General features: G+C 41.9%; 1 protein-coding gene across 3 annotated transcripts in view; it reads right to left on the bottom strand.

Annotated features, from left to right (window-relative positions):
- Nucleotides 1–23272, bottom strand: part of OPHN1 (oligophrenin 1) — a 326710-nt gene that overhangs the window by 64501 nt on the left and 238937 nt on the right. For all 3 annotated transcript variants that reach the window (XM_051969072.1, XM_051969073.1, XM_051969074.1), the window contains 4 exons: nt 17269–17416; nt 8167–8478; nt 2254–2419; nt 850–900 (listed from right to left, as the gene is read on the bottom strand). In XM_051969072.1, coding sequence (XP_051825032.1) covers nt 850–900; nt 2254–2419; nt 8167–8478; nt 17269–17416 — 677 coding nt within the window. The remainder of the gene's footprint in view (nt 1–849; nt 901–2253; nt 2420–8166; nt 8479–17268; nt 17417–23272) is intronic.

Raw genomic sequence — 23272 nt, 5'->3', positions numbered from 1 at the left:
AGACCACAGCCTGCCCCTAAGGCCTGTGAGAGTCTGTTAGGATAGAAATGAGCAAAAGCCTAGTGGACAGAGGGAGTAATCAGGTGCTCCTCCCTCGTGTTGGAGGAAGTGATTAACGTTGCCTGCTCTCCTCTTCTTGGGAGAAGTCTGGGGGCTGACCGGGAAAGGCCTGCCCAGTCTGGGGAGGCCAGGGCAGCCAAGACTGAACCCCAGAAGAGAGCCGCCAGGGGATCGAGTACAGGCCCAGCCCGGCCCTCCAACGAGTCCTTTGCACCGAGGACGGTGCTAGACTTTTCTACCCACATCCATTCTCGGCCAGGCTGGCAGAAAGTCGATCAGCCTCCAAGGCTGCATGCCCTAGGAGACAGGAGTCCTCCCATGGTTAGTCCACAACTCCTCAAGGACGGCGAGGAGAGTGGATGGAAGAAGTGAAGGCTGTGTCTTGTGGAAAGTCGGCAGAGAGCTTTCTCACCCCTGCAGGGCTCTTTGGAAGGTACCTCTGGGAGTCAATACATACTGAAGTGGGAAGGTCCCTCACAGGCCACCACATCCAAACTCTTTATTTTCCAGATGAGGAAACAGATCCGGGCAGATGTGACTCACCCAGGGTCACACACAAGCTCTAACTCTAGAGCTGGAAGGAACCTCAGAGGCCATCAAGTCCGACCCCTTCATTTTACAGAGGGGAAACCTGAGGCACAGGGAGGGGAAGTGACTCGTCTAAAGTCACACAGCCAGCATTTGAAGCAGGTCTTCCAGACTCCAAATGTGGTGCCCTCTCCATGAAGCCTCATTACTAGTAGAGGCACAGGCAGGAAGGACAAAGTCTTGCCAGGGGAAGTCTCTTACCTTCCTGTCTTCCGAGAAGCCGTTTCAAAGAATCGGGTCCGGCAAGCCACCCTGCAGAGGGAAGCAGACCAAGTCCTGTCAAGTTGCCACTTTCCATTTCTCAAGTGCCATCATATCCACAGCTGCATGGGTCACGAACTGATCAATGGGCCTCAAGTTCCCATAGGCCAAGCCCAGCCTTTTAGGGAGGGGCCCCCAGTCAGCCAATAATAGACATTTATTAAGCATTCCCATCTACTCCAAAACTGGTTCAACTCGGAGGACCAGCCCCCTCGCTTCCCATCACCCGCTTTACTAGATAGGACCACGAGAAGAGGCCATGTATCCTATCCCTCATCTCATAGAGTCGGAAAGCACAGCTAGGCAAAGTCCTCTGGCTTTAAATCCGGGCTATGTCCCACTTCACCCTACTGGGTCTGGGCTCCTGCCTCAACCAATGGTTAGTGAGCCCTTGGCCCAGAGCTCTCACAGATAATAGGTGCTTAAGCACCCTTGAGCTGGACAGCTGATTGACCAAGGGAGGAGTGGCTCCATTTTTTTTTTTTTTTGAGAAAACCCTGCCAGGACTCTTGGGAAAATCCTAAGTCTTTAAAGAACCCCAGCGATTGGCTCCTGTCGGGACACAGGACAGCTGGGGAATTCTAGAACTGGACAATTCTTTGGGCCCTGCCCTCCCCGAGCCCCACCCTCTCCAGCCGTTATTTGCTCGGAGAGTCTGTGTAATCACTGCTGACTATATTTAAGCTTTTACTGGAGGAAAATATGGAAAGAATCCTTGATTTTGGCGCCAACGAGAATCCTTTGTCATCTTGTAAAAACATTTCACTAATTAGCCAGAGGGAGGAGGGGTTTCTTCCTTCTTCCATTTCACGGACCCTCCAAACAATGGGTTAGGAGAGAGGAAGGAACTGTCCCGTGAATGGCCCTGGTTCCGGCTGGAAAGGCAGGGTCAGCAGCTGCGGCAGCCCGGGCCAGGCCGGGGAGCTCAGGAAGAACTGTTGCTAGGTCTCGGTCCTCTCCCGACAACTGCCGCTCTGACTCCTTGGCTCCTGGTCTGGCTCTGGAAGGCCTGCCAGGCTCCACTTCTGGTCCTCCACCAAGAGTCTCTCTGGAGAACTTTATTCCATTTGGTGGAATTAAATTACTTGAAAATCCAGTGGTAATAATAACAAGAATCAAAACATTTCAGAATCAAGAGAGCATGAAACCAGCTGGCTAACCTCATCTTCCTAAAAGGGGGTAAGGAGCAACTGAGAAAGACGGGCCTGTTCCCTTCCCCCACCCCAGAGGCCCTGGCAGAGTACGGCCTGGGGGACAAACCTCAGTCAGGAGTTTTGCCCAGCCTATCACAAATGTACCACTGCCTTTGCTTTCCCCGGGAAAAAGAGTACTTTGGCTACATACACGGAAGCCATGGTTTCCTGGGCTCCTCCGCCCACAGGCTCTGGCTTAGGATCTGGCTTCTGGGGCACAACAGCCCGGCACGGAGGATCCGGAGGACGCACTGGAGGCCGAGTTATTGCCGGTTTGTCTCCCGGGGAGCGTGCTTTATTGAAGCTGTCGTAGTCACCTGGACGTCGGGAAACACAACTTATCAGGGGGTCAAAGACGGCAAGATTGCTGCTGAAGATGGTTGGTTAAAATAAATGTAGCTCACTGGGGAGCTCCACCCCTGGCACAGGCTCCCCTATCCCTACCCCCATTCTTTGTAATATCTCTTATATCTGCTCCCCTCATTCTCACTTCCACCTCAGATATTGCAACCATCTCCAGAGCCATCTTGCCTCCACTCTCATCCCCTTCAAGTTAGAGCCAGAAGTGAATATATATATATATTTGCATTGATTTTGCTCATGCAAAAATTCTTAAATTTAATGTAATTTCCTTTTTTAGAGGCAATTGGGGTCACAAAGCTAGGAAGTGTTAAGTGTCTGAGGCCAGATTTGAACTCAGGTCCTAGTGACTCTATCCACTGCAGCACCATCTAGCTGCCCCAAGATAGATGGTTTTTGATCTTGACCCTATCACCTAATGTAATCTACAAGTGGAGGAGCAGCTCTCTCTTTCTTTAGTCAAGACATTGAGAAAACCATTATGTAGCATCAGGCCCAGGACTGGTCCCAGAAACCTCCTTTTTTCTTGACACTGAGCCAATAAGAAGTCTGAGATTTCAATTAATTCCAAATCTAGCCCACAGCACCATCATCCTGCTCTCTTCTCAGCTTGTTCACAAGGAGAACAAGAAAGACTCAGCCAAATATTTTACTCCAGTGGGGCAAACTACATCTGCTGAGTGTCCTTAGTGTGTTGCTGTAGAAGCTCTGAAGAAGGAGAAAAAAGAGCAAGGGAAAGAAGGGGTGAAGGAAGAGAGGAGGGAAGAGGAGGAAGGAAAGAAAGTGAAGAGAGGAACAAAAGGGAGAGAGGGAGAGAAGGAGAGAGGAAGGGAAGGAGGGAGGAAGGAAGATGGGAAGAAAGTAAATAAATAATCTCTTTCATAACCTATTCTAGGGTTTTGCTGAGAATCCAGGTCACTTTCTCGACTCTCTTACTGAAGTAAGAATAGTGAATGTGTAGTCCAAGAGTTTGGGTTTCAATTCCAGTTCTTTTATTTGACTGGGTGATGATGGGCCTTTCATCTCTGGGCCTCAGTTTTCCCTCTGAGAAATGGAAGTGTTGGATTCAATGATCTCTAAGTCATTTTTAACAAAACTCATTCTTGAGAGGCATGATTTGCAATGTTCTGACTTCTTTAACTGAGGAAACACCCAGTCTATCTTGATGGCACCTTGGTGGTTTGGCAGCTTAAATTAGGTAGAATATAGAACTTGTGAAAGGAAGGAAGGAAGGAAGGAGGAAGGAAGGAAGGAAGGAAGGAAGGAAGGAAGGAAGGAAGGAAGGAAGGAAGGAAGGAAGGAAGGAAGGAAGGAAGGAAGGAAGGAAGGAAGGAAGGAAGGAAGGAAGGAAGGAAGGAAGGAAGAAGAAGGAAAGGAAGGAAGGAAAAGAAGGAAAGGAAGGAAGGAAAAGAAGGAAAGGAAGGAAAAGAAGGAAAGGAAGGAAAGGAAGGAAGGAAGGAAGGAAGGAAGGAAGGAAGGAAGGAAGGAAGGAAGGAAGGAAAGGAAGAAAAAGAAGGAAAGGAAGAAAGGAAGGAAGGAAGAGAAGGAAGGAAGGAAGGAAGGAAGGAAGGAAGGAAGGAAGGAAGGAAAGAAGGGAAGGAAGGAAGGAAAAGAAGGAAGGAAGAAAAGAAGGAAAGGAAGGAAAAGAAGGAATGGAAGGAAGGAAAGAAGGAAAGGAAGAAAGGAAGGAAGGAAAGAAGGAAGGAAGGAAGGAAGGAAAGGAAGGAAGAAAAAGAAGGAAAGGAAGGAAGGAAGGAAGGAAAGAAGGAAAGGAAGAAAGGAAGGAAGGAAAGAAGGAAAGGAAGGAAGGAAGGAAGGAAGGAAGGAAGGAAGGAAGGAAGGAAGGAAGGAAGGAAGGAAGGAAGAAAGGAAGAAAGAAAGGAAGAAAGGAAGGAAGGAAGGAAGGAAGGAAGGAAGGAAGGAAGGAAGGAAGGAAAAAGGAAGGAAGGAAAGAAGGAAAGAAGGAAGGAAGGAAGGAAGGAAGGAAGGAAGGAAGGAAGGAAGGAAGGAAGGAAGGAAGGAAGGAAGGAAGGAAGGAAAGGAAGAAGAAAAAGAAGGAAAGGAAGAAAGGAAGGAAGGAAAGAAGGAAAGGAAGAAAGGAAAGAAGGAAAGGAAGGAAGGAAGGAAGGAAGGAAGGAAGGAAGGAAGGAAGGAAGGAAGGAAGGAAAGGAAGGAAAGGAAGAAAGGAAAGGAAGGAAAGAAGGAAGGAAGGAAAGGAAGAAAGGAAGGAAGGAAAGAAGGAAAGGAAGAAAGGAAGGAAGGAAGGAAGGAAAGAAGGAATTCCATGCTTCAGGTCAATTTGCCCTTTCCTTAGGCCCTGGCCTCCTTTCTCACCTAGGCATTTGCTCACAGTTCCAACACTTAGGATGTCATTCTTGTCCCAGTCTGGCCCCTCCCCCTCAGACCAGCCTTAACAATCCACCTCCAACGAGATGTCACTGCTGGCAGGCTGGGGAGGACTTTAAATGCCAAACAGAGCACTCTGTGTTTTGTCACAGAGGAAACGGGTCCCCGAGCTCCTAAATTTGTCAAGCAGGGAAGTGATGTAGTCCCACCGGCGGTGACTTAGTGTCACAGGGCTCTCCAGCCTCCTCAGCCCCCAGCGTCTCAGCATCTGTCATTAGTCACTCGGACACCGAGGGATGTGTGTGCAACTCATAAGCCAGGGACTTGGGACAGACGGTGCCCTGTGGAAGCTCCAAAGGCAGGAAAGCAGCCATCCGGTACATGTGAACAGAGAGAAAGGCAGGCCTGAGGCCCTGCCAGGGCTCCTAGAGGTTGCTGGGAGCCAGGCTCTTTGAGAGCCCCTCAGTTTGGTACTTTCTGCTTCCTTAGTGGGACGGAGGGAGTCCAAGAGTCTCGCTGGTTTAATGGCCCTCCTTGTTTGGGCGGAGAGGGAAGGAGGGCAGAGAGCAGGGCAGCAGTCCAAAGGCCTACTGGGAAGACCAGGGAAAAGGCTGATGGCCCTGGCTAACTCACCGAGGCAGCTCTGAGCTCCCTCCACCTGGGCGACGAATGCGGCTAAGCTCCAAGTGTTCAGGAGAAGATGAGCTCTTTGAATGATGGCCTGTCCTGACTGTACATTAGCCACATTTCCTCATTTCCACTCATTCTGTTTTACCAATCCGCCACGGCTGGTTTTCATGCTTTCTCAGAGCAGACCACTGAATCGTTCCACGGGGACGATTAATTGCTAAGACCATACGTCTGAAGGCGTGGTCTCACGAAACAGGGGCGGGGGGCTCCATTGTCAGGGGAAAGCTCTTGAAAACTGGGAGAAGCTCTGAGAGTAAAGAGCCTTGTCTCAGGAGAAGTCGTGAATGGGGAAGGAAGCATCACGATCAGAAAAAAGCCTTGGGTTCCTAGTCCCCACTGCACCTCTGATTAGAGAGAGCCTGAACTAGAACCCAGGTCTCTTGCTTCTAGGCACTTCACTGATGGCATTTCTTTAGATCTCAGTTTCCCCCTCTATAAAATGGGGGAGTAGACTCAATGGCCTTTTTTAGCTCTAGTTCTCTCTGATCCTATTATGTCATCTTAGGTAAGTCCCTTCTCCTCCCTGGATCTCAGTTTCTTCCTTTGTAAATGAGGGGGTTGCACTAGATGGCTTTTGAAGTTCCCCCACAGCTCAAAAACCTACAACCCTGGCATCCTGAAAAAGGCGTGTATAAATCTGGCAAGGAAAATGAGGCGAGGTTAGAAACACGGACTGGAAGCAGGGGGGATTAAAGGTGTGACTCTCAGATACCAGAACTTTAGAGGAAGGAATCAGATCCTGGAGACTTTTTGGTAGAAAGCAGGAGAGCAGTGGACTTGGCGTTAGAGAACCTGTGTCTGAATACTAGGTTTCCTCCTTTCTAGCTGTGTGACCTTGCAAAAGTCATTTCTTCTCCGTGGGCCTCAATTTCCAGGTCAGACAAATGAAATGTCTAAGGTTCCCTCCAGCACTAAATATTATGATCCTAAATCATCCAAGACGACTGAATACCATCTCCCAAATCCCCTCCAAATCATGCTGGTGGAAAGGACAGGGGCTTTCACAAAAGAAGGGAGAAGTGGGCCGGGCGAGGGGATCCCCACTTTGTTCCTGGCCGAGCCCAGGACGACTGCCCGGTCTCACTGGCTTCAAAGTTATGAGACGGCAGCTTCTTCATGGGAACCCCTCCCAAATGTTGAGGAGGCCCTTTCATCCGTCCCCCTGTTTCCCCCCAGAGCTATAGCCATGTGGAGATGGGTTGAAGGGAAAGCATCGAGACCGAGCTTTTCCTGAGTGCGGCAAAATTACCACTTAGTTCTTTCTTTCACTCTACTCTTCCCTCGCCACTGATAGAGCCTGAAGAGCCTTGACTATTGTCAAACATGTGGTAATTTTAGGCCTCTTACTAATGGCAGAACCAGACTGTGCTGAGGCGAAACGCTCGAGTCTGTCGGGCTGAGACTAGGCCTTGGGGATGGGGTGAAGAGTGGGGACAGCACGGCACCGCTATCCACTTCTCCCCTCCTTTCACAGTTTGTGTGGTGGCACCCACAGCCGTCTGAGGCAGCGGAAGAAAAGCAAAGAAGAACCCAGCACACCTGAGCCTGGCAATGAGGGTGATCAACAGGATGGACAAAGTCACTGGGGGAAACTGGACTCCAGTATCAAACTGGTCCTAGGGCCTTGCTCCAGGCAAAACCCACTCTATTTCAGAGTAGAAACAGAGGTCCCTAAGCTCCCCAGTGGCGTCTCAGAAAGGCTACCACACAATAGGCTTGGGGAGATGCTTGGTCCCTCCCATCTTAGCAGGAGAGAAAGATGCAGTTGCACAAAATCTGGTCGGCAAGGCCCGTGCGGTTTGTTGAGACCAGGGGCAAAGTACGTATCCCTGCTTCTAGATATATACTCCGATATTTTCAAAGGGCTACGGTTTCCATGGTACGGGCTTCCTTTGTACACCCAGGCAATCGTCAAATGAGCGACTTGGGGGCCAAAATAACTCGTCCTATTAATGATCTACTGGCTACTGGATGACAGACATATGTCTTTCCCTGGGCCTTCAATAGCCAGACAGTTGCAGAAGTGAAGTTTTGTCGTTCAGTCCCTTCAGTCATGTCTGACTCTTTGTGACCCCATTTGGGATTATCTACGCAAAGATACTAGAGTGGTTTGCCATTTCCTTCTTCAGTTCATTATACAGATGAGGAAACTGAGGCAGAGTTTAGTGACCTGCCTAGAGTCACACAGCTAGTGAGTACCTGAGGCCAGATTTGAACCCAGAAAGATGAGTCTCCCTGACTCGAAGTCCAGCGCTACCTAGCTGCCCAGGCTTTGAGCACAGATACCATTTCTTAAGGTTATGCTATGGGGGTACCCAAGCCGGGCTGGCGGGGGCCATGGATCGGCCCTTTTGACACACCTCTCTAAAAGCTGGAGCCCACCTCCCATTTTCATAGAGACAGCAACGTCTTCATTTTACAGTGTTCTCAGAAACCCCAAGTCCTGCTCAACACGGCTCAGTTTTTCCCTTCTTTTGGTTAAGTTGGAAAGTAGAGGGTTTCAGAGCCAACCTTTCTCAATTTCCTCCCAAGTTTCATGTCCAGTTAACTTCAAATTTCATTGAATTCGGTGCAATCCCGGAGGCCCATTCATAAGGCACAGGTTTGCCTCCATTCTGGATCATGGAACATTCCCTATCCCCACTCTCACCCCAAAATACATACTTACCCTCCTTGCTGTGAACCAGAGGCCTGGGAGCCGGTCTCTTCACATGAAGAGAGGGGGCCCTAGCAGGCCCAGGGCCCATCATGAGACCATTGGCCACTTTGGGAGGGGGCTTGGGTCCTCCATCTTGCAGTCTGGACACCAGCTTGCCCACGTCCACCTCCGGGCACGGCTCCAACCTGCCGTCGGAACTGGGCCTGATCGGGGATTTTCTCCCAGTCTCAGCTTCCCCACTCCTCTGCACAGGCAACTTGTGGTGAGGCAGCGGTTTGGGACTTTCTGGGCTGTCAGCAAGGGGGCCGTTAAGGATTTCATCTAGAAGAGGAGGAGGACAAAAAGGAAAGTGGAAATCACTGTCAGGTCCGTAGGCAATGGATAGTGTTACTACCCTTGGCGTTCCTCTGGAAAGATGCAGCTGTAATCCCTCAAATCAATGCCAGTAACAAAATTCAATGGTTCTCTCCCGAGAGGGGACCGTCCTGAGATACACACATGCTCAAAGAGGCCTGTGAATAATGTGCTTTTCACTAAACTTAGAATCACTGAAGCTGAATTTGAATCCCAGTTCTGCCACTCACAGAGCACACGATCCAGGAGGAGTCACTGCCTCAACTTGGGTCTCAGTTCTCCTCTCTGTAAAATGGGGACTTGGACTTGATGGATTTAAAGCTTTAATTTTTTTTTTCATGGTCATCAACAGAATGTAGGAAAATTCAACAAATTTAAGACGGTTTATTAAAAAGATTGTAATTCAAAGATACTGAGAATCCCAAAACAACTGAGTGATAAATAACAGAAGCTCCTATTTCTAGAGGTTAGAAAATGGATGCCCTGCCCCCCTCCCACTCAGGATGTGGTGGTGGGGAGTAACTGGGAAGGAAGTGCAACCTGGGAACGAGATGCTACCAACTCACACACAAAGGAAATGAGGCTAAGGAAGGAGAAATGGGTTTGATGGTGCAGTGGAGAGAACACTGGATCTAGAGTCAGGAAGGCCCAAGTTCAAATTCAGCATCAGAAACTTGCTGGTCATGTGATCCTGGGCAAGCCACTTCACTTCTACCTCAGTTTCCTCAACTTTAAAATGGGCATAAAGTACCACTTGTCTCCCAAGTTGTTATGAAGATAAAATGAGATGACATGATTTACAAAGTGCTTAGTGTTGGGCACATAATAGATAATTAATCAATCCTTCCTTCCCTTCTTTCCTCTTATCCAATCTTCCTCCCTCCTTTCCTCCCTCTCTCCATCCCTCCCTCCCTCCCTTCCTTCCTCCTTCCCTCCTTCTCTTCCCTTCCCTCCTTTCCTTTCCTCCCTCCTTCTTTCCCTCCCTCCCTCCTTCCCTCTCTTGCTTCCTTTCTTCCTTCTTTCCTTCCTTCCCTCCTTCCTTCCACACAACCAGTCAATTCCAAGGCCAAGATCCAAGTGCCAGTCTCCTGACTCCAAACAAAAACTAAGATATCACATCCCGATAGCAAGGCTGGACTAGGCCCTGCTACATAAATCAATTGATCAACAAGCATTTATTAAGCTTCTATTGTATATCAGGCACTTACTGGGCACTGGGGATAGTTACAAAGACACAAAACATCCATGTCCTCGAGGAGCTTACTTTCCATCAAGGGAGTCACCCTACAAATAGACACTTAGAACCAAAATATAAACAAAATCGAGATAAGTTAACTGAGCGAGGGGGGGGCATTAGAAGCTGGGTGCGGTTTTATTGCCACCCAAACTCCCAAACACCCATGACTCTATGGCTAATCTTGTGCTAAGCCTCTCAGAACTGGGCCAGTCTGGTCCTTGGACAAGAGATGTTTAACTTCTCCATGGGATGACACATGAAGCCATCCAAGGTTATGGGCTCTGGACACAGCTGTGAAATCCCCAGAGTCACTGGCAACCCATGATAAGATAGTTTGTTGTTACTGAGTCATTTCAGTCATGGACACCTCTTTGTGATCCCATGTGGGCTTTTCTTAGGAAAGATACTAGAGGAGTTTGCCATTTCTTTCTCCAGCCTATTTTACAGATGACAAAACTGAGGCTAACAGAGTCAAATGCCTTTCTCTTGGTCACACAGCTAGTAAGTGCCCATTCCTGGCCTGACACACTATTCGCTGTAGCGCCACCTATCTGCACACATGATAAGGACAGGAACAAGACAGAATTGAACAGTCCTGGAAAATGTAGTAATACACTCGTGGCGGTCCCCCAAGATGCAGCCTCTGGCCCAAAAAGGCCATTGCCATAGACACAAAAACCTGATTCCATATGAAATCAAAAGTCTCCACATCATATTAAGTGTATAATAAATTACGCACATGTCTTTCCAAATCATCTGGCTTGTCTAGGTTTCCTTCTGGACTTCCGTCACTTCTGTACATTTGTTAAAAATGTTAGCGACTCTCTTTTTTTGGACAATATTCCTGACCTCTCACTCCCCACCACCATCCCTTTTGAGAGAGATGATTATTTCTTTATGTTAATACTCAATTATTAAATTAAGACGAAGGTTTGCCATTTTGATTTCCTGATTCGGAAACCAGGACCCTGTAGGCCATTCAGTCTCTGAAGGAAGTTGTTGACGAGAGTGCCCAAATTTAGTCCTAGATGGGAGATCCCACCCAAATAGAACACCTTACAAAGAATTTAATGCAAGGTGAAGTCTGGCCTACCGTGTTCCGCTCGGGTGGGGGCAAATCCTTTGTCTGGATCGGGGCTTCTTAATTTTTTTTCACTCACCACCCCTTTTGCCAGAGAAATTTTTACAAGAATCCCGTCTCAATTGGAGCCACAGTGTTTCTGACTTTCCGTGCATGTGCACCACAAAGTATGCACGTTGCATGTTGCAAACCAAGGCTGCAGTGCAGTTGCATGATGTAACATGGCCGAGCGCTGCCAGAAACACCTCCGATTCATTACAATTAATTTTTGCTGACTGCACTCAGAAGCCTTTTATCGTTGCCAAATTTTTCCCACCTACCCCCACCTTCAGTTATAGGGTCATGACTCAGTTTAAGAAGCTTTGATCTAGACTGCCCAGGGTAGAGGGTGTTCTGGGAGTAAGTCAGTCTCCCAGCCTCTTGTTAGACTAGGCCCACCTCTCATTATAATATTCATTATCTTATTACCTGTTAACCAGTCAGAACACTCAGTCTTCCAAAGGCTAATAAGCAAAAATGGGTTCCATGAGGGGCCTTTGGCATTCATTTGAGAGTGCCACTTGCCCCTTTTCTTATCTGCTAGCAATAATCAATAAAACAGTTACCCAGAATTGCCCCTTTTCTTATTTGCTAGCAATAATCAATAAAACAGTTACCCAGAAACTCTCACCCCTACCAAAAAAAACCAAAATAAAGCTTTTAAACAGAAAAGCATATTCAAACCAAACAAACTCCCAAATTGCCCCCTTCTGTGCCAACAATCATCCAACACCACTTTCTCAGGAGGGAGAAGCATGGTTTCTCATCACATTGAGCACAGGTATTACAATTTTCAAGGTTGTCCTTCTTTATATTCTGTTCCCCTAATTTTGCTCACTTCACTCTATATCGGTTCCTGCTATCCAGGATTCTCGGAAATCTTCTCTTTTCATTATCTCTAACTGTCCAATAATATCCCAGGATCACTCAGACAAGAAATAGTAGTGCTAGGATCTGAACCCTTGTCATCTGCCTTCAGATCCAACACTCCTTCCATCACATCAGACTTCCTCCTAAAATCCTTAAGCTAGCTCCCATATTCAAATCATGATATTAAAAACCAAAGCAGGCAACTGGAAAAGGCCTGTTTCTGTTTCTGACAGTGGTGCTAGATAGAGCACTAAATAGAGACTGAAACTTCAGATCTAATGCCCATGTGGCCCCATCATTCCAGGTCTTAGGAACATGTTTAGGCAGGTGGGTCCCGACCCCAGCCAGTCATCTTATTAATGTTTGCTCTTAGTCACAAGGACAACTGTCTGCGAGAGTATCGATATATTACTGCAGATCTGTCCTCATTAAAAGAACAAACAACTTGAAAGGACAGTGAGTCATACAGGGAATCACATAATGTCAGGGCTGGAATGGACCTCAAAACTCAGAATTTAAGAGGCTAAGCAGAAAGAAACTTTTGGGCCATCTTGGAAAACAAGAGACCCAGACAACAATCTGCTTAAAGTCACAGAGTCGGGTCATGGCAAAGGCCCCTGGACCCTCTGTGCTCTTCTTCCAACTCAGTAGCCTATTTGGACTGGACTTGGGAGTTCTTCCCAGTGAGGAAACTCTTTCAGTAATTTCTAGTCTTGGAGAGTTGGAGGGCCATTCACATGTACCACCAGGAAGTAGCAGAGATGGGCCACAGAGGATCCCAAGGAAGATGGGCCCTGCAGATTCCTCAAAGCCACGCTAATCTGGAAGAACTGCCTAGGGTCCAGCAAGATGGCTAAGTAAGCGGTCACGGCTGAGGGAATAGAGCATCTACTACAAGCCGAGACATTGTGCTAAGTGTTTTACCAATATTAGTGAAAATCATCCTCACAACGGCTGTTATTATTATCACTTACAGATGAGTAAACAGGTCGACAGAGAGATGAAGCAACTTGCCCGAGGTCAGCTAAGAAGTGTCTGGATTTGAACTCAGGTCTTTCTAACTACACACCTGTTACTCCCAGCTTCCCAAAGTGCAACTCCCGTTCAATACTTCAAAACAGCAAGATACATACCAAAGTAAAACAATAGAAAATTAGGGTAATGGAAAAAAATCCTCCCCCCAAAACCCCAGAACCAAACTAGTAGACACCAAACAAATTAAGTCGTTCCTTCTTTCCCTCTGCCTCATAGACTCCTGAACTTCATTCAAGGTTCAGCTCATATACCAGCTCCTACAAGAATCTTCTCTTGGTCCTCCTCAGAATTACCGTCCTTTCTGCTGTCAGATTATCGTGTATGTATGTGTATACATTTTCTATCATCTCAAGTGGATTCTATCAAACATATAAAGAGAAATTAATCCCTATGCTACCTAAATTGTTCTCGAAATTTGGGAAGGCTTTCTATCAGGCTTCTTTCATGGTATAAATATGTGGTGGTGTTATTTAAATCAGGAAGAGACAAAACAGAGAAAACACTATAGATTAATATCACTCATAAAAACGATTCAAAAATCTTAAATTAAGCATTAGCAAAGACATATCAAAAATTATCTTCATAAAATGTGCAAAAATCTTAAATTAAGCACTAGCAAAGACATATCAAAAATTATCTTCATAAAATGATGCAAAAATCTTAAATTAAGCACTAGCAAAGACAAATCAAAAATTATCTTCATAAAATGATGCAAAAATCTTAAATTAAGCATTAGCAAAGACAAATCAAAAATTATCTTCATAAAAATGATACAAAAATTTTAAATTAAGCACTAGCAAAGACATATCAAAAATTATCTTCATAAAAATGATGCAAAAATCATAAATTAAGCACTAAAAAAGACAAATCAAAAATTATCTTCATAAAAATGATACAAAAATCATAAATTCAGCACTAAAAAAGTCAAATCAAAAATTATCTTCATAAAAATGATACAAAAATCTTAAATTAAGCATTAGCAAAGACATATCAAAATCTCTTTATGACTAAGGTATATTTCTGCTAATTTCTTATTAATCACATGACTAACAAATATAATAAAAGCCAACTACATAGAGCAGGGGTGGGAACGTCTCACCCACAGCTATATAAGGCTTGTGAAATCATTTGCTAGAGAACTGCAGGCGATAATGAGCTGAAAACTAAGAACAATAACTCCCATTTGTTGAGTTCTATAAGTTGATAATTTTGTCTGGTGCAGGATTGGTATTATAAATATTCAAATGGCCATTGGGGAAAAAAAGGTTCCCCAACCCTGATATAAACATATGAAAAAAGCGTTTGACAAAATATTCATTTATTTTAATACTAGCTAATATTTAAATAGTATTTACTGTGCCAGATACCGGTTTAAATACTTTATAATCATTATCTCATCTAATCCTCACAACAATCCTGGGAGGTAGGGACTATCATTATCTTCATTTTACAGATGAGGAAAATAAGGCAAATGGAGGTCAAGTGCCATGCCCAAGGTCACATAGCTAATAAGTATTTTTAAAAATTAAGTTGCAAGGGCCTTCCTTTAAATGATCAAAAATGTTTAGTGAGTATCAATAGGGAGCATTATTTGTAACAGATGAATACTGGAAGCTTTCCCAAGATCAAAAATGAAACAAACATATTCCATGTTTTCATGATTATTTGACATAGAACTAGAAATACTAACAATATCTGACAAGAACAAGATATTAAGGAAATATACATTGGCAAAGAGGCAAAATTATCTTTATCTGCAGATGGTTTACTTGGAGAACCACAGAGAGTAATGAAAAAAAAAACAATCAAAACAACTGATTGCCTCAGCAAAGTAGCACAATTCAAAATAAATTCACAAAAATATTCAACATTTTTGCCCATCATTTAAAAAAAAGCCAGGAAGAAGAGAAAATCTATTTAAAATTACTATAAAAAACACATAATCTAATATGTCACAAAATGCCTTATAAATATAACACCAAAGTAATATTTACAGAAATAATGAAAGAGCTAAATATTTAGAGTAGTATCCAATGTACATGGCTAGGCCACATTAATTTATTATTAAGCTAAATCATGCAGGAGAAGTAGGAGTAAGTAAAAACAATAACAAAATTCATATTGAATAGCCAAATGTTGAGAATATCAAGGAAATTAATGAAAAAAAAGTAAGATTTAGCATTGCTGAGTCTCAAGTTATATTAGAAAGCACCAGTTATCTAAACTATCTGCTACTAAACGCCAGGAAAATGTTTTATACAATAACAGCAATATTGTATGATTATCAATTGTGAAAGACTTAACCACCCTGATCAAGACAATTTTGAAGGAGTTATAATGAAAAATGATCTGCATTTCCAGAGAAAGAACTGATGAACTCTGAGTGCAGACTGACGCATGCTGTTTTCAATTTATTGTTTTTCTTGCTTTTTTTTGTAACGTGATTAATATGGAAATTTGAATGACTTTGCATGCATAATGGGTATCACATTGCTTGCCTTCTCCAAGGTCTAGAGGGAGGGAGAGAATCTGGAACTCAAAATTTTAAAAAATAGCACGCTTAAAAAAAGAGTAAACAAATAACAGAAAACAACAAAAAACAACAAAAACAAACAAAAACCCCGGAAAATTAAAAAAAAAAACTATCTAATACTGGTTTAAAAAAAAGTAAAGAACAGATTAAAGAAAAAATATCTAGAAAGAAACATTTACAGTGGCCTTGCATTCAATAAATAAGAATACCAACTATTAAAGGAGGTATCCTTTATCTAATAAGAACTGCTGGAAAGACTGGAAAGCTGTTTGGCAGAAAATAAGTTTAGACTAACATTTAATACCATGAACCACAAAAATGCCAAATAGATAAACAATCTAAGTATAAAAATTCACATTGCAAAAAAATTGGAGAAAAATGGAGGATTACATCATTTATCATTATAGAGAGCAGAATTCCTAAATGGCCATGTGACAGAAGAGATCATAAAAGACAAAACAGATATGTTTGAGTATAATTATATTATATAATTATATATTAATATATTAGATTTAGAGAACTATCGGGGACTATGGGAATCATTTAATCTAACCCCCTCACTTAACAGGTCAAAAAACTGAGGCCCAAAGAGATGTAAGTGACTTGTCTAAGCACACAGAGGTAAAAGATAGAGCCAGGATTCAAATCAGGTCCTCTAACTCAAAATCTAGTGTTCTCTTAAGGCTTTTTGCATGAACAAAATCAACATATACAAACAAGAAGAAAAGATAATCATAACTAAAAAAAAATTTACATTAAATATTTCTAATGAAATTTTGACATCCAATATCTACAGGGAATTGACACAAATCTAGAAGACTAAGAGCCATTTCCCAATAGAGAGTCAAAGAAATGAACAATTTTTTAAAAGAAATACAAACTATCAACAATCATGAAAAAGGGTTCAAAATCACTAATGCAAATTTAAACAACTGTTAGTTATTAAGTTCACTTACATAAAATTAGCAAAGATGGTAAATGATAGACAAATATTAGAGGGACTATGGGAAAGTAGATATGTTAATTCACTCCTGGTGGAACACTGAATTGGTCCCACACAGTTTTGGAGAAGAATTTGAAATTAAGCAAAAAAAGTACCATATGAACAAATATGAACAAATTACCGTTCAATTTGGCAACTCTGTCTTTGGTTTTAGAGATCAACAAGGTTGGAGCCACAGAAAAATCCCACATACATCAAGATGAATTCTTTATAATTGCAGAAAGTTAGAAACAAATGATATAACCAGCGATGAAGAATGGCTGACCAAATTGCAATCTATGGAGCAATCTAATCTATGAAATGTGGTTGCATTATGAGGAATTCAAATAAACTTGAGAACACTAATGAAATGATGTAGACTGAATTAAGCATGAGCAGGTGAGAAATACAGTCTACCAGTGGTAGGCTTCTTACAGGGTCCCAAGCCCTCCACCTTTCTCATGTGTTTTAATATGTTGGGATACTATCTCCAGAAAAAGAAGCTATGGGATAAGAGTGCTAAGAGAGTACGCATTAAGGCATATTTCTGAGTAGGAAGGGGGTGAGGAGGACCATGGCTAAGGCAGGGATTTGTTTTTCTTGATTATACATGATTATAATGGGTTTTGTCTTTTCAGTTGAGGGAAGGTGGTAGAGGAAGTGGGAGAGAGGGCACGGGCACCTAGAAATCAAATAAGATTGAATGTTTTAAAATAAAATAAAATATAAAATATTTTTAAAAACCTTGGCAGGATCTCAAAATTTTTAATGGGCATCAGAGGGAATAGAAGTGGGTTCAATTCTGTCACAGAAGCCTGGTTATCCAACTGTCTTACTAGGCCTTCTGAGAGAAAAGTTGGAATCTAAACCTCTGGCAACCTTTTTGTTGTTCTAGGCCCAGAAGAATTGGAAGGTTCTACTTTATAAGTCGAAAAAGATGAAAGAGGAGAACTCACTGTTCAGAAATTGTTGGCACTGACCTTCATTTTCTTCCACTGAAGATGTGTAGAAAACGGTTCTTTCCCGCAATGGGCGCTTAGAAATCGTGATGGGCTTGTGTCTTCTTGCCGTCACCCTGGGAGGAGGCACTGGGGGTGCAGCATTGTCCTCGGGTGGACCCGAATAGATCTGTGGGGTTAAAAGATTCAGGAAACATTGAGATTGGTAGAATTGTTTAGAACTGGAATGGGCCATCTTTCAAATCAACCCATTTCCATCATTAGACAACTTCAATTATTTGGAAGATCTTCCTTATCAGTAAGACAGAATCTAGCTCTTCAAACTTTCCCCACTATATTAGAGGCCGTGACTGTTCTCAGTTGCTCTGGAAGAAAGGTGATTGAAGACCTTGCTCAGAGGCATCAGGCACTTAGCACGGTTGAATTTAAGGGCACTCATTCCATCTGTCACCCATTTTCCCCAGTGATTATATTGTCAATATCTGTGCCAAAGACTTCCCGAGCACCAGATGGACACAAACACTGACAAGGCATACCACCTGATTAAACCCACAGAACTTTTAGAGAACCACAGGAAATAAATTCCTAGATTCTGGACACCACTGAAGTTTTTACCAAGAGGCATCCTTCCCCATAATGGAGAAAGTCTAGAGGCCTTTCCTGTAAGATCAAAAAACAAAACAAAACAAAAAAACCAAGGATGGCCATTGTGACCACAATTACTTGGTATGGTTATAAAAGTGCTAGTTGTGACAATAAGATGAGAAAAAGGAATTGAAGCAATGAGCACAGATGAAGAAAGCAAAATTGTCTTCTTTGATAATTGATAAAAATGTGATGGCTTGCTTAGAGAAGCCTAATAATTCAATTAAAACAATAGAAACCATTAGCCACTGCAGTCAAGCAACAGAATATAAAATAAACTCACTCCCCAATTATCATCCTTTTTATAGTTTACCAACAAAATCCAGCAGTCGTTAATTAATTAAAAATATTCCACTGAAAATAACTAGAGTGAGAATAAGATATCTATTATTCCATCTACCAAGACTCATACAAGAATTATATAATTATAAAACACTTTTTGTATAAAAAAAAAAAACATGATGATTTAAATAATTAAAGAACAATTAATTGTCTAGCACATAATAGGCACTTAATAAATATGTATTGAACTGAATAGAATTGATTACTCATGGTTGAGTTATGCTAATATAATTAAAATGAAAAACATTGCCTAAGTTTTGTTAGGGTATTTTTTGATAGATGCTAAACTACTCAAGGATTCAAAAAATAATAACAAAATTCACCTGTGAGAATAAAAGGTCAAGAACCTGAAGGGAATAATCAAAATAAGTGGGAAAGAAGATGGCTTAAAAGTACCAAATTTTAAATTGTACTACAAAGTAGTAATCATCAAAGCTATTTGGTACTGGGTAAGAAATCAAAGTTGATCAGTGGAACAGACTAAGATCTACAAGACCCAGAAGTAATTGAATGTAATAGCACTGCATTCAGTAAATGCAGGGACACCAATAATTGGGCTAAAAACTCACTATTTGACTATGAACATCCATCTAGGAGAAATTAGACTAACATCTAGCACCACATCTCATACCTTAGTAAGCTCTAAATGGACATAAGACCTCAATATGAAAAGTCATATCATAAACAAAGTAGGGGAGCAGGAAAGGAGATATAATGAACAGGGGACAATTTGGTGACTAAATAAAGGTCAGAAGACCATAGGAGATAAAATGGATAATTCTGATTACATAAAATTTAAAGCTTTGTTACAAACAAGATCAATAATGTCAGAATCAGAAGGGAAACAGTTAAGTGGGAGGGGGAAAGTCTTTTGTAGCAAATTTCTCTGAAAAACGTCCTATATCTGAAACGTATATCGAGCAATAAGCATTAATTAAATGTCTACTAAGGATGCCCATCGGTTGAAGAATGGCTGAATAAGTTATGGTATATGGAAATAATGGAATATTATTGTTCTATAAGAAATGATGAGCAGGCTGACTTCAGAAAAGCTTGGAAAGACTCACATGAACTGATGCTAAGTGAAGAATAGAACCAAAAGAACATTGCACATAAAAACAACAAGATTATGTGATAATCAACTGTGATGGAATTAGCTCTTTTCAAAACTGAGGTGCTTCAGACCAATTCCCATGGACTTGGGATGAAAAGAGCCATCCACAACCTGAGAGAGAACTATGGAGACCAAATGAATCAAAGGATAGATTTTTGCCCTTTTTGTTTGCTCATTTTTCCCCCTTTTCTCATTTTTTCCCCTTTTGATCTGATTTTTCTTGCACATAATGACTAATATGGAAATGTGTTTAGAACAATTGCTCATGTTTAACCAAAACAGATTATCGTTCACTGTCTTGGGAAGAGGGTAGGGGAGAGGAGAGGGAGAAAAATGTGAAACATAAGGTTTTGCAAAGGTGAATGTTGTTGAAAACTATCTTTACATGTATTTGGAAAAATAAAATACTATTGTAAAATTTTAAAAATAACATAAAAAATGAATGAAAAGACACTTTCGTACTCACTCTGTACCAGGAACAATGCTATGTGTATGTATATGTATGTATTGTGTGTTATAATATTTAATATAATTTATGTATATATTAAAAAGTGTCTACTAAATGTCAGGCACTGTGCTAAGGACTGGGGGTATAAAAAAAGTGGCAAAAGATAGTCCCTGGCTTTAAGGAGCTCATAATGGAATACAGGATACTACAAGCCAGAAAAAATTCCTGTAACAGAGAAATGGAGTGTTTTGTTTATAGAACAGGAAGGAGATGGTGTCACTAGATCAAAGAGTATATAGTAGGGAGTAAGAGTTAAGAAGACTGTAAAAGTGGGAGGGAGGGTGGTGAAGGAAAGGGACTAGGTTATCATGAAAGGCTTTGAATGCCTAAAAGAGGAGTTTTCTATTTGCTCCTAAAGGCAACAGGAAGTCAGGGTGTGACATGGTCAAACCTGTGCTTTTTAGGAAAATCACTTTGGCAGCTAAACAGTGGATGCTTTAGAGCGGGGATACAAGAAGTAATTTTCAAAAGAAGAAAGGCAAGCTATCAACAAATATAAAAATGCTCCAAACCATTGAATGTAAATTCAAAGAACTCTGAAGTTCCACCTCCCACCTTGGCAAAGATGACAATCAAATCAGACTTTTCCTATATGACCCAACAGTACCACAAGTAAGCATATAAGCCAAGGAGATAAAAGACTAAGTAAGGGATGCCCCGACTAAATGATGCACCAGACAGAGTTCTAGACTTAGAGATAGGAAGAGCTGGGTTCAAATTCTGTTCCAGACACTAACTTTCTAGTTATATGACCCTAGTGATCACTTAAGTTTTCTCAATTTCATTTCCTTCATTTGTAAAATGATGATAGTTGGAGAAAGGTTCCCTCCAGTTCTAAATACACACACACACACACACACACACACACACACACACACACACTCATACACAAACATTTTTCCTGATGTTCTAATATGTATCCTGATGGACAATCATTGCTTACTCCAAAGTAGCCTTACCCAGAGGTGTTTTTTGACTTTTGTTTTTCTTCGCCATTTTCTCCCTTTCCTCTGCCAGGTCAGAATACAAAAAATGCCTAGAGCCTTAAGCTGAGGCAGATACAATGGTTCTAGTTCCAAGCTTTTGAGTTTTCCAGATGATGATTCCATCCGCTCCCTCCCTCCCTGGTTCTTAGCAATTATCTGTTCACTTATGCTGAAAGGGCATAGTGATCTGCCAATAGGAAAAAGAGAAACAGGGTGGTATGTACCGAGACCTGAATTCTGTCCAAGCTCCAACACTTATTAGATACGAGAGGTGTTTTCGAAAGCCCCTTCCATCTGTGACATCGAAAAATTTCATGATCTACGATCTGGGATTTATCTGGTACCAATACTCAGTGTTGAAATGAATGAATTAAAAAAATAGATGCCTACGGTGTGCCAAGTAGCTAGTTAGGTGCTGGGGTGAAAATACAAAACCGAGAGTCCTTACTCTCAAGGAACTTGCCACTAGGAAGACACATCATACATAGAGGACTGTTAGCCAGGAAAGGGAGTCCTGGTTTGGGGAATCATAGGGACAGTGAATGGAGCCATGGGGCAAGGGTCATAAGAAGGAGAAGGCAAATAGCGGAGGAGATTAAAATACTCAGAACTAAAGTCCTGCTCAGCTATGATAGTTCCCATTTTAAAGTTTCACTCAACTGGGAAATGCTAAGTTCACATTTATTTGATGTTTTACGGCTTACAAAGCACTTTCCAAGGTTTCTGGGAGAATCAAATGAGATAATATCAAGTCCTTTCCAAACTTTCAAGCTTTATATAAATGTCAGTTGTTATTATTTACTCTCTAACTGAGAAGCTTATATATAAACACAAGAAAAGTTAAGTTAAATAATGAGACAGGAGACAAGCAACAGATGATGTCATAAGGCAGCACATGCCCGTGGCTCCACAGACAACTCCCAAAATGCCATCTCCCACTCTTCTTTCTCCTCTGAGCTACATCCCCGACTGCCTTTTAGACATCTCCTTTTGCATGTTCTACAGGCTCTTCATACTCACTTTGTCCCAAATGGGTTCTGTTATCTCTTCCCTGATTTGTGAAGTACTACTGAGAGGGCCAGCACCTTCTAGTCAGCCAGGTTCACAAGCCTGATGTCCTCTACTTGTCGCTCTGGCCTTGTTCCCCACCCATATCTAATCTATTACCTTTAACCACCTAAATTGGGTCTTCTCATGGGGATTATTATTGCAATATCTTCTTCATTAGCTTCCCTGCCTCCAAGGTTTCCCCTCTCCAATTCATCCTCCACAGCAGTGATTTTCCTATAGAACGGATCTTACCATATCTCGTAATAAACTGCAGTGGCTCCCTATTACCTCTGTTTGAAATTTTAAGTTCTCTTTATTCTGGCTCAGATTTTCCAGATCAATTCTATACAACATTACTTCCACTCCCTCAAAATGACTGAATCACCAAAAAAAAAAATCACAAAAAGGGGAACCTAGACAAAATGGAGTCAGTTATTCTAAGTAGACAAAGGTAATAAAATCTATTCTCACTACATCTGCCTCCCCTAGGAAGTTTGGACTTTACCCCTGGAACCACCATGGGCTCTACTGCATGAAATTTTACATTCTCTTGCTCATGACCAGATCTCCACTGCATATTCCAGACTCTTCTGTGCTATCTTTCCTCATTAGAAATGAATTTCCTCAAGAAGAAAACAAAATTACCAGTATCAAAAATGAAAAGGGTAAACTTAAAACCAAAGAAGAGGAAATAAAAGCAATAATTAGGAATTATTTTGCCAGATTATACGCCAACAGATCTGACAATCTAAGTGAAATGGATGAATATTTACAAAAATAGATTACCCAGATTTACAAAAAAAGGAAATACAATACTTAAATAGTCCCATTTTAGAAAAAGAAATTGAACAAGCCATCAAGGAACTGCCTAAGAAAAAATTTCCAAGGCCCGATGGATTTACAAGTGAATTCTACTTTTTTAATTTAAACATTTAAATTCTAACATTTAAAAAAGCAATTAATTCCTATATTATATAAACTATTTGGAAAAATCGATGAAGTAGTCCTACCAAATTCCTTTTATGACAGATAAGGTGCTGATACCTAAACTAGGGAGAGCCAAAACAGAGAAAGAAAATTATAGATCAATTTCCCTAATGACTATTGATGAAAAATCTTAAATAAAGTATTAGCAAAAAGATAACAGCAATTTATCAGCAGGATAATACACTGTAACTAAGTGGGATTTATAACAGGAATGTGGGGCTGGTTCAATATCAGAACAACTACCAGCATAACTGATCATATCAACAACAAAACAAATGGAAATCATATGATCATCTCAACAGATGCAGAAAAAGCTTTGACAAAATACAACATCTGTTCCTAATAGAAATACTAGAGCATAGGAATAAATGGAATTTTCCTTAACGTGATAAG

This window comes from Antechinus flavipes, chromosome X (genome assembly GCF_016432865.1).
Source record: "Antechinus flavipes isolate AdamAnt ecotype Samford, QLD, Australia chromosome X, AdamAnt_v2, whole genome shotgun sequence".
In the NCBI taxonomy this organism is placed as follows: domain Eukaryota; kingdom Metazoa; phylum Chordata; class Mammalia; order Dasyuromorphia; family Dasyuridae; genus Antechinus; species Antechinus flavipes.
This window is presented reverse-complemented; position numbering and strand designations above follow the sequence as displayed.